The sequence below is a fragment of the Heptranchias perlo genome, chromosome 16 (assembly GCF_035084215.1).
Source record: "Heptranchias perlo isolate sHepPer1 chromosome 16, sHepPer1.hap1, whole genome shotgun sequence".
Taxonomy (NCBI): Eukaryota; Metazoa; Chordata; class Chondrichthyes; order Hexanchiformes; family Hexanchidae; genus Heptranchias; species Heptranchias perlo.
Window position 1 is genome coordinate 51,524,576 of NC_090340.1, and position 14,014 is coordinate 51,538,589.

At 41.0% G+C, this 14,014-nt stretch overlaps 1 protein-coding gene across 2 annotated transcripts in view; it reads left to right on the forward strand.

Annotated features, from left to right (window-relative positions):
* usp10 (ubiquitin specific peptidase 10) overlaps positions 1-10,471 on the forward strand; it is a 95,146-nt gene extending 84,675 nt beyond the window's left edge. For both annotated transcript variants that reach the window (XM_067998118.1, XM_067998117.1), the window contains exon 14: positions 8,560-10,471. In XM_067998118.1, coding sequence (XP_067854219.1) covers positions 8,560-8,747 — 188 coding nt within the window. In that variant the 3' untranslated portion in view covers positions 8,748-10,471. The remainder of the gene's footprint in view (positions 1-8,559) is intronic.
* Positions 10,472-14,014: the final 3,543 nt, after the last annotated feature.

The following is a 14,014-nucleotide window of genomic DNA, read 5'->3' on the forward strand; positions in this document are numbered from 1 at the left end:
GAACTCGTCCTCAAGGCTGCTCTGCCCAATTTGATTTGTCCAGTTAATATGATAATTAAAATCCCCCATAATTATGGCTGTTCCCTTATTACATGCCCCGACTATCTCCTGATTAATACTTCTTCCAGCAGAGTTGCAACTATTAGGAGGCCTATATACTACGCCCACTAATGTTTTTTTTCCCTTATTATTCCTTATCTCCACCCAAACTGTTTCATTATCTTGATGCTTTGTCCCAATATCATTTCTCTGTATTACAGTGATTCCTTCCTTTATTAACATAGCCACCCCACCTCCCCTTCCTTCCTGCCTGTCCTTCCTGATTGTTAAATACCCTGGCATATTTAATTCCCAGTCGTTGTCACCCTGCAGCCATGTTTCTGTAATGGCCACAAGATCATACCCATACATAGTTATTTGTGCCGTTAACTCGTCCATTTTATTACGAATGCTACGTGCATTCAGATAAAGAACTTTCAAATCTGTTTTGTGACGCTTAGTTCCTGCTTTTTCCTTTTTTAACACTTTACCTATTACTCCATACCTTCTGTCCCTTCCTGTTACGCTTTCCTCTCTCTCCCTGCTCAGGTTCCCAACCCCCTGCCACTTTAGTTTAAACCCTCCCCAACAGCACTAGCAAACACTCCTCCTAGGACAGCGGTCCCGGCCCTGCCCAGGTGCAGACCATCCGGTTTGTACTGGTCCCACCTCCCCCAGAACCGTTTCCAGTGTCCCAGGAATTTGAATCCCTCCCCCTTGCACCATTCCTCTAGCCACGTATTCATTTGAAATATCCTCCTATTTCTACTCTGACTAGCACGTGGCACTGGCAGCAATCCTGAGATTACTACCTTTGAGGTCCTATTTTTTAATTTACCTCCTAACTCCCTATATTCTGCTTTTAGGACCTCATCCCCTTTTTTACCTATATCGTTGGTGCCTATGTGCACCACGACAGCTGGCTGTTCGCCCTCCCCCTCCAAAATGTTCTGTAGCCGCTCCGAGACATCCTTGATCCTTGCACCAGGGAGGCAACACACCATCCTGGAGTCTCGGTTGCGGCCGCAGAAACGCCTGTCTATTCCCCTTACAATTGAGTCCCCTATCACTATAGCTCTGCCACTCTTTTTCCTCCCAGCCTGTGCAGCAGAGCTACCCGTGGTGCCAGGAAGTTGGCTGCTGCTGCCTTCCCCTGATAAGTCATCCCCCCCAACAGCATCCAAAGTGGCATATCTGTTTGAGAGGGGGATGGCCACAGGGGACCCCTGCACTACCTGCCTGCATCTCTTACTCTTCCTGGTGGTCACCCATTCACTTCCTGCCTGTATACCCTTTACCTGCGGTGTGACCAACTCGCTAAACGTGCTATCCACGAGTTTCTCTGCATCGCGGATGCTCCACAGTGAGTCCACCCGCAGCTCCAGCTCCGAGATACGATCGGTCAGTAGCTGCAGGTGGACACACTTCCCGCACACATGGTCGGCAGGGACACTGGTAGTGTCCATGACTTCCCACATCTTGCAGGAGGAGCATATCTCGGGTGCGAGGTCTGCTGCCATGACTTGCCTTAGCTTAGTTACCCCTTTTAAATTACGTTGAAATTAGAAAATGTTAACTATACTAGGGACCTAGGTTCACTAAAAAAAAACACTATCTGCTATAAAACCTGCAGATCTTCCCTTTCTTATTACTTTACTTACAGTAAAATGGTAAGTAAAGTAATAAGTTCATGAGTCATGAGTTCAAATCCCGCCATGGCAGCTGGGGGAATTTAAATTCAATTAATTAAATAAAATCTGGCATAAAAAAAACTAGTATCAGTAATGGTGGCCATGAAACTACCAGACTGTCGTAAAAACCCACCTGGTTCACTAATTTTAGGGAAGGAGGCCTGCCGTCCTTACCCGGTCTGGCCTATATGTGACTCCAGACCCACAGCAATGTGGTTGATTCTTAACTGTCCTCTGAAATGGCCTGGCAAGCCACTCAGTTGTTCAAGAAGGTGGCTCATCACCACCACCTCGAGGGCAATTAGGGATGGGCAATAAATGCTGGCCTTGCCAGTGATGCCCACATCCCATGAACGAATAATAAAAAAAAATCTGACATCAAAAAAAAATTACATTTTAAAAACAGCCTCTAGACCTGGGTGCTCTTGCCTATCATGTAACTTTATCATACTGTAAAACAAATTAAAACCCAACCTAATTTTACACAGTAACAATATTAAATCTCCAATGCTTCTGGAGACTGTTCACATGTAATTAATTTAATTATCTTAGAATCATAGAAGTTACAACATGGAAACAGGCCCTTCGGCCCAACATGTCCATGTCGCCCAGTTTATACCACTAAGCTAGTTCCAATTGCCTGCACTTGGCCCATATCCCTCTATACCCATCTTACCCATGTAACTGTCCAAATGCTTTTTAAAAGACAAAATTGTACCCGCCTCTACTACTGCCTCTGGCAGCTCGTTCCAGACACTCACCACCCTTTGAGTGAAAAAATTGCCCCTCTGGACCCTTTTGTATCTCTCCCCTCTCACCTTAAATCTATGCCCCCTTGTTATAGACTCCCCTACCTTTGGGAAAAGATTTTGACTATCTACCTTATCAATGCCCCTCATTATTTTATAGACTTCTATAAGATCACCCCTTAACCTCCTGCTCTCCAGGGAAAAAAGTCCCAGTCTATCTAACCTCTCCCTATAAGTCAAACCATCAAGTCTCGGTAGCATCCTAGTAAATCTTTTCTGCACTCTTTCTAGTTTAATAATATCCTTTCTATAATAGAGTGACCAGAACTGTACACAGTATTCCAAGTGTGGCCTCACTAATGTTTTGTACAACTTCAACAAGACATCCTAACTCCTGTATTCAATGTTCTGACCAATGAAACCAAGCATGCTGAATGCCTTCTTCACCACCCTATCCACCTGTGACTCCACTTTCAAGGAGCTATGAACCTGTACTCCTAGATCTTTGTTCTATAACTCTCGCCAACGCCCTACCATTAACGGAGTAGGTCCTGGCCCGATTCGATCTACCAAAATGCATCACCTCACATTTATCTAAATTAAACTCCAACTGCCATTCATCGGCCCACTGGCCCAATTTATCAAGATCCCGTTGCAATCCTAGATAACCTTCTTCACTGTCGACAATGCCACCAATCTTGGTGTCATCTGCAAACTTACTAACCATGCCTCCTAAATTCTCATCCAAATCATTAATATAAATAACAAATAACAGCGGACCCAGCACCGATCCCTGAGGCACACCGCTGGTCACAGGCCTCCAGTTTGAAAAACAACCCTCTACAACCACCCTCTGTCTTCTGTCGTCAATCCAATTTTGTATCCAATTGGCTACCTCACCTTGGATTCCGTGAGATTTAACCTTATGTAACAACCTACCATGCGGTACCTTGTCAAAGGCTTTGCTGAAGTCCATGTAGACCACATCCACTGCACAGCCCTCATCTATCTTCTTGGTTACCCCTTCAAAAAACTCAATCAAATTCGTGAGACATGATTTTCCTCTCACAAAACCATGCTGACTGTTCCTAATCAGTCCCTGCCTCTCCAAATGCCTGTAGATCCTGTCTCTCAGAATACCCTCTAACAACTTACCCACTACAGATGTCAGGCTCACCGGTCAGTAGTTCCCAGGCTTTTCCCTGCCGCCCTTCTTAAACAAAGGCACAACATTTGCTACCCTCCAATCTTCAGGCACCTCACCTGTAGCGGTGGATGATTCAAATATCTCTGCTAGGGGACCCGCAATTTCCTCCCTAACCTCCCATAACGTCCTGGGATACATTTCATCAGGTCCCGGAGATTTATCTACCTTGATGCGCGTTAAGACTTCCAGCACCTCCCTCTCTGTAATATGTACACTCCTCAAGACATCACTATTTATTTCCCCAAGTTCCCTAACATCCATGCCTTTCTCAACCGTAAATACCGATGTGAAATATTCATTCAGGATCTCACCCATCTCTTGTGGTTCCGCACATAGATGACCTTGTTGATCCTTAAGAGGCCCTACTCTCTCCCTAGTTACTCTTTTGCCCTTTATGTATTTGTAGAAGTTCTTTGGATTCTCCTTTGCCTTATCTGCCAAAACAATCTCATGTCCCCTTTTTGCCCTCCTGATTTCTCTCTTAACTCTACTCCGGCAATCTCTATACTCTTCAAGGGATCCACTTGATCCCAGCTGCCTATGCATGTCATATGCCTCCTTCTTCTTTTTGACTAGGGCCTCAATCTCCCGAGTCATCCAAGGTTCCCTACTTCTACCAGCCTTGCCCTTCACTTTATAAGGAATGTGCTTACCCTGATCCCTGGTTAACACACTTTTGAAAGCCTCCCACTTACCAGATGCCCCTTTGCCTGCTTTGTCCTATAGCTGGTGAGTTTTGCTAGGGTAGTTTCCTAAGTACTAGCAACCCTCCAAGTTGCCCATGTCAACATTCTGTATGTGAGAGTCCAGACAACGAGTGCCAGAAAGCTGTTTGATCATGGCAGACATTACAACCATGCCTGATTCTGCACTGCCCATCAAGCATACATATACCATTTGAGCAGGAGTGACTGGATAGTGACCCAGAATGGGGTCATTTTGCTCTACTCTTTGTCCAGAGGCGATGAGGCCAACATTAGCACCCTTGCTTGGGCTTAAATCAGCTAACTGAGCATAGATCAGGGATCAATCCAGGCACTTTACCTTGTTTGTCTGTCCCAGTATTACTTTGTAAGATGACTGCTCCATGAAATTTGAATTGGATTGTTAAATTAAGCATTTAGAATTTAGGTAGTGAATAAAGGTTACTGTGTCTCATAACATTTTTAGCTCTAGCATTACTATTGGGAGAAAGGATTCACAGTTCATTGTGATTTTAGTATTTTCAAAGTAGTCTATTCATGTTGTGGCTCAATGGAATCTGCAAACAAGACCTCACCCGTTTAACATTAAAATGCACATTTGGTTGAATATATTTAAGTAAAAGTGCAACTTCCACTTGTATAATTTATCAGTAATGCTGATGTACATTTTATTTAAAAATCTATTTGTTTCTAATTATTGGCTTTTCCTTGCACAAAAGATAAGTGTTGTCGATATTGGCATTTTCATCTTTTTTCAAATGATTGAATGTCATTTTGAGGGTTGGTGGAATGTTTTTGCAGTTCTATAAGGAGGGATAAAGTGTCCTGTAAACTCTCCAAACCACAGAAGAAACAGTACTCTGCTTTAGTACAGTACTTTCTATCTCCCTTGTGCGTCATCTTAGCCACTGGTTGCTATGGAATTGCCATGCCTTTGTAAATGGGAGTGTTGGCTTCTGGGGTGAGTCAGTGGTCTGTTTGGTCTTTGCAGTGATTTCATTCGCTGGATAACATTTTTAGTCGTTGGTGTTCATGAAAGTAAAATGCTGACATAAGCAAGCCAATGTGTAACCATGCTACAGCTGCCACTGCAACTTGTTGAAATTTGATCACACTCCATAGTCATTTTATTAAACTACTCTTTCCTCTTAACCCTCAAAAGTTTTTGTTTTAAATATATCTGCCAAATGATGATTATTAGTTTCTTTACCTTTTTCTGTGCCCAGCCTCCTCTTCCTAGTTGAAACTGTTTTCAGTTTAATATAGAAGTGGTATTAGAAATGTGGGTAACTGTTTATGGCAGGTCTTCAAATTATTTAAAATCTTGCATTTATATAAAAAAATACTTAATCAAACTTTGTGGGAAAGTTAGTACATAATTTTGAAGTGTTTGCATGTCTGACTTTAAACCTGGTAATCTGTCACAAATATACTGTCTGCACAGTGGTTTGGACATGGGTAATATCAGCACATTGGCTGCTGTTAAATTCTGTGAAAAGTTTAATTGTTTATACCAACTTAAAAAGGAAACATGTAGGCAGACTGGCAGTGCAACTTAGTGTAACTTAGGCAAAGCTTGACTGCCAGTCAAGGTCAACCCCAAGCAAATGTACAGACATTGAGATATCTTATTATTTCTCAGTTAGTTTAAATTGTGAGGTAATTACTTTTTAAAAAAACCCTTGCACATTTTGCTTTTAGTTCACATTGTAGACACAGAACAAAAACAGTTTAATAGATCATTCATCACATTCGCTTTTTATGGAACATTGCCATACATGATTTGGCTACCACGTTTGCCTACATGACTTCCCTTCATAAAAAGTAATTCACTGTATGTGAAGCGTTTTGGGACGTCCTGAAGATGTAGTAAGGTGCTATACAAATGCATGTTTGTCCTTTTCTTTAAGCTCAGTGGACTTTCAGGTAACTTTCTAGGTGCAAATGTCATCAGACCAAGAGATATAAAAATTCAATCCTGAAGTTTTTCATTGATTTGTATTACTAAATCCATACTAAAACTGCAGTTTCCATTTAAAAAAATACCTGTGTTAGTCCTCCTGTTCCCGAAAAATAATTCTTTCAGAGGATGTCTGAGCATTTGATTAACTTTGAACCCTCTCAGTTCGGATGTTTCTGTGTAACAGATGTTCACAAAGTTTTTTTTTAAGTGCATAGTAACCAAACGCCTGCTGGGAGAGAAAAAAAACTTTAAGGCAGCCCCTTGTACAGTATTATAGCTGTTTAATTGATATCCGATGTGCTTCAAAATTACAAAAAGATGTAAAGAACAAGAAACATTTTTAGCCAGAGTGTAATAACATTGTAATCCTAGTCACAAACCAGTATACTGAGGACGCTGCTCTTTCAAGATGGAAATATCAGTGATGTATGTATAAGTCATGTCCTTGGCATTTCTGCTTTCTAAAATGAATAACGTGAAGTGGATGCCTATCTTTGTTGTGGGGGGGTGTGCGCATTGGGTACAAAACTATTAACATCCAGCCCCCTTCACCACTGGCGTACCGTGATTGCAATTGGCTTTAAGCCAACTGAGCACATGCATGTAAAGTGTATGCAACTCATCATGCAAAAATCTGAGATGCTGGTAAACAAATAACATTGTACAGTAAATGATCATTCTTTATAAACTTTAATGTAGTTTTATTAATTATTATCACATAATTAACCTGTTTACACCAGTTTTAAAATGCAGTTTGTTTTTACTTGAGTAAAGTATGTTTAGGGCTTGGAAAGCTAACAGAAGGTTATAATATGGTATATGGTGACAAAAGTAGGTCAGGCCCAAAGTCGACATAGCCTGCTGTGAGAGCTTAGAGTCCATATGATTTGCACAGCTTATCTTGCATCTGTTCGACTGTTTGGTTAGAAACCACAAAGAATAATTTGGCTTGTGTCAAAAACTGTGGTGATCATGTGACTTTAATTCTAAACAGAATTTACTTTCAAATAGTTTGCTCAATTTTACCTTCTATAAGACCTTCTGATCCAAAATCCTAAGATGTCTGACTAGAAATTGGTAGAGATTTTCTCCTTTTTTTAGCTTTAACAATATACTTAATTTAAATTTATTTTTCCCATTACTACTTGTACAATCTATGATTCTAGTCTAAATAAAGTATTTGGACTGTCTGAGGTACAACTAACACTGTTCCATCATGGAAATGTTATTTTATTCATATATTTCTCACTAGGCAAGTTTTTTTTTCTGGTAGACTGCAAACCGAATGAAATGTTTGCATGCTTGGGCAGTTCAGCTGCAGAGATGAATAGAATCTGAATACATGTAGTCATTCAAGATTGTTACTGTATATTATGTTTAGATAATTGCAAAGGTTATCAGTACCTGGGCTGTTGTACTAGCTAATATGGTCTTTACTTAAAGTCTCATCAGAATTCCTTGGCCCAATAACAGTGAAGCATTCTACTTCGGCCAGGGCAACTTTAGATGGTAAATTTAGATCGCCTTCCCTTCTAGGGTTTGCAAACTGCAGGCTATCTCTTTGTGTGCTTTTTCTGGGTTTGGAGGAGGCAGGAAAGAAAACTTTAGGGCAGTCTTGTGTAATTTACATATCCAGAGACAAGGTTGAGAGGGAGTGAGACACTGATTGTAAATAGTGTAATTGAAGAGAATCAGCTAAGCTTGCAATGAGGCAAGTTGCTTGGTCAAAGATAACACATTATTTTGACCACACAAGTGCCATAAGTGCAGTTTCTTTGTCACTGTATTGCTATGAAATACCTGATGATAAATACCCCATAATGTGGAATTGTAAACGCAAGTTCCTGAATCTGCTACTAGATGTTTGTGAAAAGCGTTACATATGGCAAACCTGTAAATTACTTTGACGTTAATGAAACAAAATGATCAAAAATTGCAAGTGGACCACAGGTGCTTTTATGGAAGCACTAGCTAGATGGGCTGAATGGCCTCCCTTGTCTTTACTTATCTTTGTGATCTTATCATTGCAAAAGATCAAGATTCAAGAATGCTAAACCAATTTACATTAAAATATATAAATCATGTATGTATTTGTAAAAGTTGGAAAATGTCACCAAAGAATATTGACTGTTATTGGTTGCAGAATGTTATTTAAAAATTTGTCGTATTTGTTTTCAGTGCTCCAGTGTTTTTCTTTCTCTTTCAGTTGTCTATCACCATGGAAACAGTGCAACTGGCGGACATTACACTACAGATGTCTTCCACATTGGTCTTAACGGCTGGCTGCGCATTGATGACCAGGCAGTGAAAGTGATAAATCAGTACCAGGTTGTGAAGCCCTCTGCTGAACGTACAGCCTACCTCCTGTACTATCGCCGAGTTGATTTGCTGTGAACTGTCACTGCTGTGTTGCGCCAGCATCTTGCTTCCCAGAGCACCAACTGTCAGATAAACCCTTCCCTCCCTCATTGCAACTTTCCAAATCCACTGTCGGTAACTTCAGATTATAGTTTAAATGGGAAAAACCTGGAGATGTGCACCAGCAGCAAATCTTGTAGATTTATGTCTATGTGACATCTTTCATAACATTTAACTTCATACAAATCAGTCGCTAATGTTTTCGCTTTTGATAATAGGTAACACTTGAGCCCATGTTTTTGGGGGAGGGAAAAGTGTTCCATTGTGCTGAATGCTTTGGTGTTTTGATGAGAAAAACTTGCGTGTGTGATTACTGGGTGTTGAGTAGCAGTAGGATGCTGACAGTTTTAAAAAAAAATGCTTAATGAAAAAGCTTAAAACTGCACGTTACAAAATAACATGCAAATCCACATTTGAGGTTGAAATGTTGAGTCTGCGTAGATGGGTGATTGTAACCTTACTGCAGTTACTAAGACTTCTGATTGCAATTATGCTTCTGTGTACACAATTGAAACTTGATAAAAAAAAAGATGATTGATATAATTCCATTAACAGTTCAGTCTGGCTTTGTTTACTTTCTGTGGTTTTGCTCTTTAATTGTTGAAATGGAACTGTACACAATTTAGTGATATTTATAGAAAATTGAGTGTCACCCATCAGTTAATAAATTCATCACAAGCTCTTTAAATAACTGTTTGGGGCCTGAATTGGATGCACAATCACAATAGTGCAAGAAACATTGATTTGAGAACAGTCCGTTTCAACTTGTCCTGTATTGATGCCAGAAAGTGGTAAACTTTAAAACCCTCTGTAGTTCTAGAATTCCAAGATAGTTACTCATTCAGACACGCCACCTTTTGGTTTTTATTTGTACAACTTCTGCAGGGCTGTAACAAAAAGAAACACTTCCCTGTGAAATGTTCCTATACTTAAGAAATGCGTTTTTTTTTGCTTATTGTAACATTCTTACAAATTTGCAGTTAACTGGCAACTCATTCCACTATTGATTGCCACACAACCATTATATAGATCTCACCAACTTATTCACATGACAGTGGAATTGGTTGCTTGTTTGGGTCAATGAAATGTTACCACCTGTCCAATAAGCTACTAATCGTCGCATCAAAAAAAGTCCTCATTATTGCCATACTTTCCATGAGCTAACAGTTTGAAATAAAGTGCAGCTGCATTTTTAATGGACTGGACTCATTTTACTGCCGTAAGCAATTTCACTTGTGAGCCATTAGGCTATGGCAAATACTTTTAGTTATTGGTTTTGAGGATACAGGTTTTCTGTTGGGTTGGAGGGTAGCTGGTGCTGGGGATTGGTCTGTTTTTAAAACCTCTTTTCATATTTGGTTGCCAGGGATTGATAGACAAGTATCTGCAATTTTTGCTTAAAGATCTGTTTAGTTCATATATTCAAAGATTTATTTTCCCAACCTTTTTATGTATTTGAGACATTGGATTCTCTAACTTGTGCATTCCCTAATAAAAACTTTCCCCAGTACCTTGAAATCCTTTCTTAAATGACCAAACATGGCTGACATTTTAATGTGAGATATTTACAGAGCTTTTTAAGAACTATACATACGTGGTAACCAAATGATTTGCTTTTAGATTCTGTGAACTTGATCTTATGAGTTAATTTGTTGTCTTGCAGAAGAAACTACCTTGAATAAAAGTCTATTACTATGGAACATCGCAATGTGTAATCTATTTTACCAAGGAGTTTGTCCCGATATTCTACGCTTGAGTCCTCATTTATGTAATGTGCTTATTTATCAGAATAATGGCAAAAATAGTTACATATTTGCACAGTTTCTGTTGCTTGCTATTTGAACATTTAATCCTGCAAATGTTACAATAAATTCAGTTACAACTTTTTTTAACCATCTCTTGGTTAAAGTGTGTGGTTAATATCAAACCTGAAGATTGACTAGTATTAAAATTGTTGATCCGTCCCAAGATAAGTTTAAAATGTGGATGCCATCGACACTCTTCTCTCCTTTCCCCATTAACTTGCTACTATTGCCAACTTCAGTTTCTGACGTGGGCAGAATGGTCAGGCTGCTGACCAATTACTAAAAGAAAATAGATCAGTTATGAATTGGAACTGGTTTTTATCACCTTGCTCAAAATGGAGCACTATGGTACCAGACCCACTTTACCTATTGACACAGGCAAGGAATTTGTGAAACTTTCCCACTTGGGGAGACAGCCGATAAAGCTTGAAATCTCCAATTAGAGCCCAGCTCTCTACCACAAAACCAACTACATCACAGTGATGGTTTACTTAAATAATTTTAGCAGCCCAGTGACATGCAACAGATGGGTCACTTGAAAAAAAACTTGTTTATTTTTATGCTTTGCTTGCTTTAGTTTGGCAGATTGAAGTGAAGTTAAACACACTGTCTCATAGCCAGCTGCCAGTTTGTGCATGGTGTAATTATTTGGTGGCACTATATGAACTTCATTCATAAAACTGACATAATTGGCCTTCAGTTCTCGGTACAATATTTGGTTTGGCTGTACAGCCCAGGAGCCAGTCCTCCGAGCAAGCAACAAGTTACTCTGAATTAAACTGGTTATAGAAGTGCACGTGTTTTTCCAGTAGTCTACTTTTGTAATTATGTCTAGTTCCCTCATGGTTTTCATTTAGTCTTGAGTTTAAAGATATGCCAGAAGATGAAGCAGATTAGAATTTATCGCTGGTTTCTCATTTTTCGGTCTTAACCAAAAAAGCCGAATAAAACTTCACTGGGCAGAATAATATGGAATCTGTATCTACTTCAGTAACGTTAATAAAACTCCCCCGAAATACTCAAAGTATGAGATCCTAAGTATCAGTCAGTGTTACAGTTGGGAATATTTCAGTTTCTTAGTTATCCCCATCTTTAAATTATTGCAAGTTTTTTCTCCTGCTCCTGTACTGGTTAGTAAATCCCCCTGGTTCCCAGTTGTTGTGCAGTGTGATGCAATCACTGTAAAGACATTTATTGTATAAGTCCCAATTTTTAAGTATTTTCCTTTTTCAAAAGGTCAGACAACTGAAAATACTGATAAAACATGTAGTTAGTGAAAATAGTGAATGCTGGAATCCCTAAGCATAAATTGTGTATTTTTTAGTAGTTGCAGGCAAGATATTTAAAGCTGTTCTTCCTACTTCTCATTTTGAATTACATCCTTATGGTATTACTTGCCAGAAAAAAGGAAGTAATTAGTTGAGCACTGCTGAAGTGTGGAACAGCGTGGTAACTTGGCTTTTTATCTCTGGATGAAAAACTGGTATCAGCCAGATACTTCCTCTTCCCCACCAAAGCCTCAAATTGTGCCCCTTGGTAAGTGAAGCACCCTCAACCCCCTTTATCTTTGCAAACTATTGCTCCATCTGCAACCTCCATTTCCTTTCCAAAGTCCTTGAACATATTGCCTCCCAGATTCATGCCTATCTTTCCCAGAGCTCCCCGTTGAATTTCCCTAATCAGGTTTTTGCCCCTCCCATAACACCAAAGAGGCACTAACCGAAGACATGACTGACAGTGATGCATTATCCCTCTTGACCTCTATGGACCCTTTGATACCGTCAACCACACTTAGTTTCTCCAGTGCCTCTCTGCTCAGCTGAGTGGTACTGCCCGTGCTTGGTTCCGCTCATCCTGACCGATTGTAGCCAGAGGATCTCTACCAGTAGTTTTTATTTCTGCCCTAGCACCATCACATTGGGAGTACGCCAAGGATCAATCCTTGGGCCCCTCCTCTTCCTCATCCATATACTACCCCTTGGCAGCAACATTTGCCCCAAGCCAAACTTCCAACCCCATACCCTCTGCCTCACATAGACTGCCTACTTCCACCTCTGTAACATCACCGGTTTCCACCTCCCTCAGCCTATCTGGTGCTGAAACCCTCATCCATATTTGTCACTTCCAGACTCGACTATTCCAATGCTTTTCTGACAGGCTTTCAATCTTCCACCCTCCGTAAATTTCAGCTCAACCAAAACTCTGTCCGTATCCTATTCTACACCAAGTACTGCTCGCACATCCTTAGTAATCTATATTGACTGCTAGTCCCCCAATGCCTCAAATTTCACAATCATCCTTGTGTTTAAATCCTTTAATGGCCTTATTGCACCCAATCTCTCTACCTTCTTCCAGCCTTGCAAACCCCCTCTCCATTCCTCTGACTCTGGTTCCTTGTGCTTTGCCACACCATTGACAGTAATGGTTTCAGCCACCCTAAACCCACCTGCCTCTTCCCTCTCCTCCTTGAAGACCCTCAAAACGTACCTCTTTGACCAAGTTTATGGTCACTCTAATATCTCCTCCTTTGGTTCAGTGTTTTTTTTTCGTTCATGGGATATGGACGTCACTGGCAAGGCCAGCATTTATTGCCCATCCCTAATTGCCCTTGAGAAGGCGGTGATGAGCCGCCGCCTTGAACCGCTGCAGTCCTTGTGGTGAAGGTTCTCCCACAGTGCTGTTAGGTAGGGAGTTCCAGGATTTTGACCCAGCAACGATGAAGGAACGGCGATATATTTCTAAGTTGGAAAGGTGCTTGACTTGGAGGGGAACGTGCAGGTGGTGTTGTTCCCATGTGCCTGCTGCCCCTGTCCTAGGTGGCAGAGGTCGTGGATTTGGGAGGTGCTGCATTGCAACCTGTAGATGGTACACACTGCAGCCATGGTGCGCCAGTCAAATGCTGCCTTGATATCAAGGGCAGTCACTCTCACCTCACCTCTGGAATTCAGCTCTTTTGTCCCGGTTTGGACCAAGGCTGTGATGAAGTCTGGAGCGGAGTGGTCCTGGCGGAACCCAAACTGAGCATTGGTGAGCGGGTTATTGCTGAGTAAGTGCCGCTTGGTTTAAGGGGGTGGATGGGGTGCCAATCAAGCTGGCTGCTTTGTTCTGGATGGTGTGAGCTTCTTGAGTGTTGGAGCTGCACTCATCCAGGCAAGTGGAGAGTATTCCATCACACTCCTGACTTGTGCCTTGTAGATGGTGGACAGGCTTTGGGGAGTCAGGAGGTGAGTCACTCGCTGCAGAATACCCAACTTCTGATCTGCCCTTATGTGACTGGTCTAGTTAAGTTTTTGGTTAATGGTGACCCCCAGGATATTGATGGTAATGCCGTTAAATGTCAAGGGGAGGTGGTCATTGCCTGGCACTTGTCTGACGTGAATGTTACTTGTCACTTATCAGCCCAAGCCTGGATGTTGTTCAGGTCTTGTATGCGGGCAC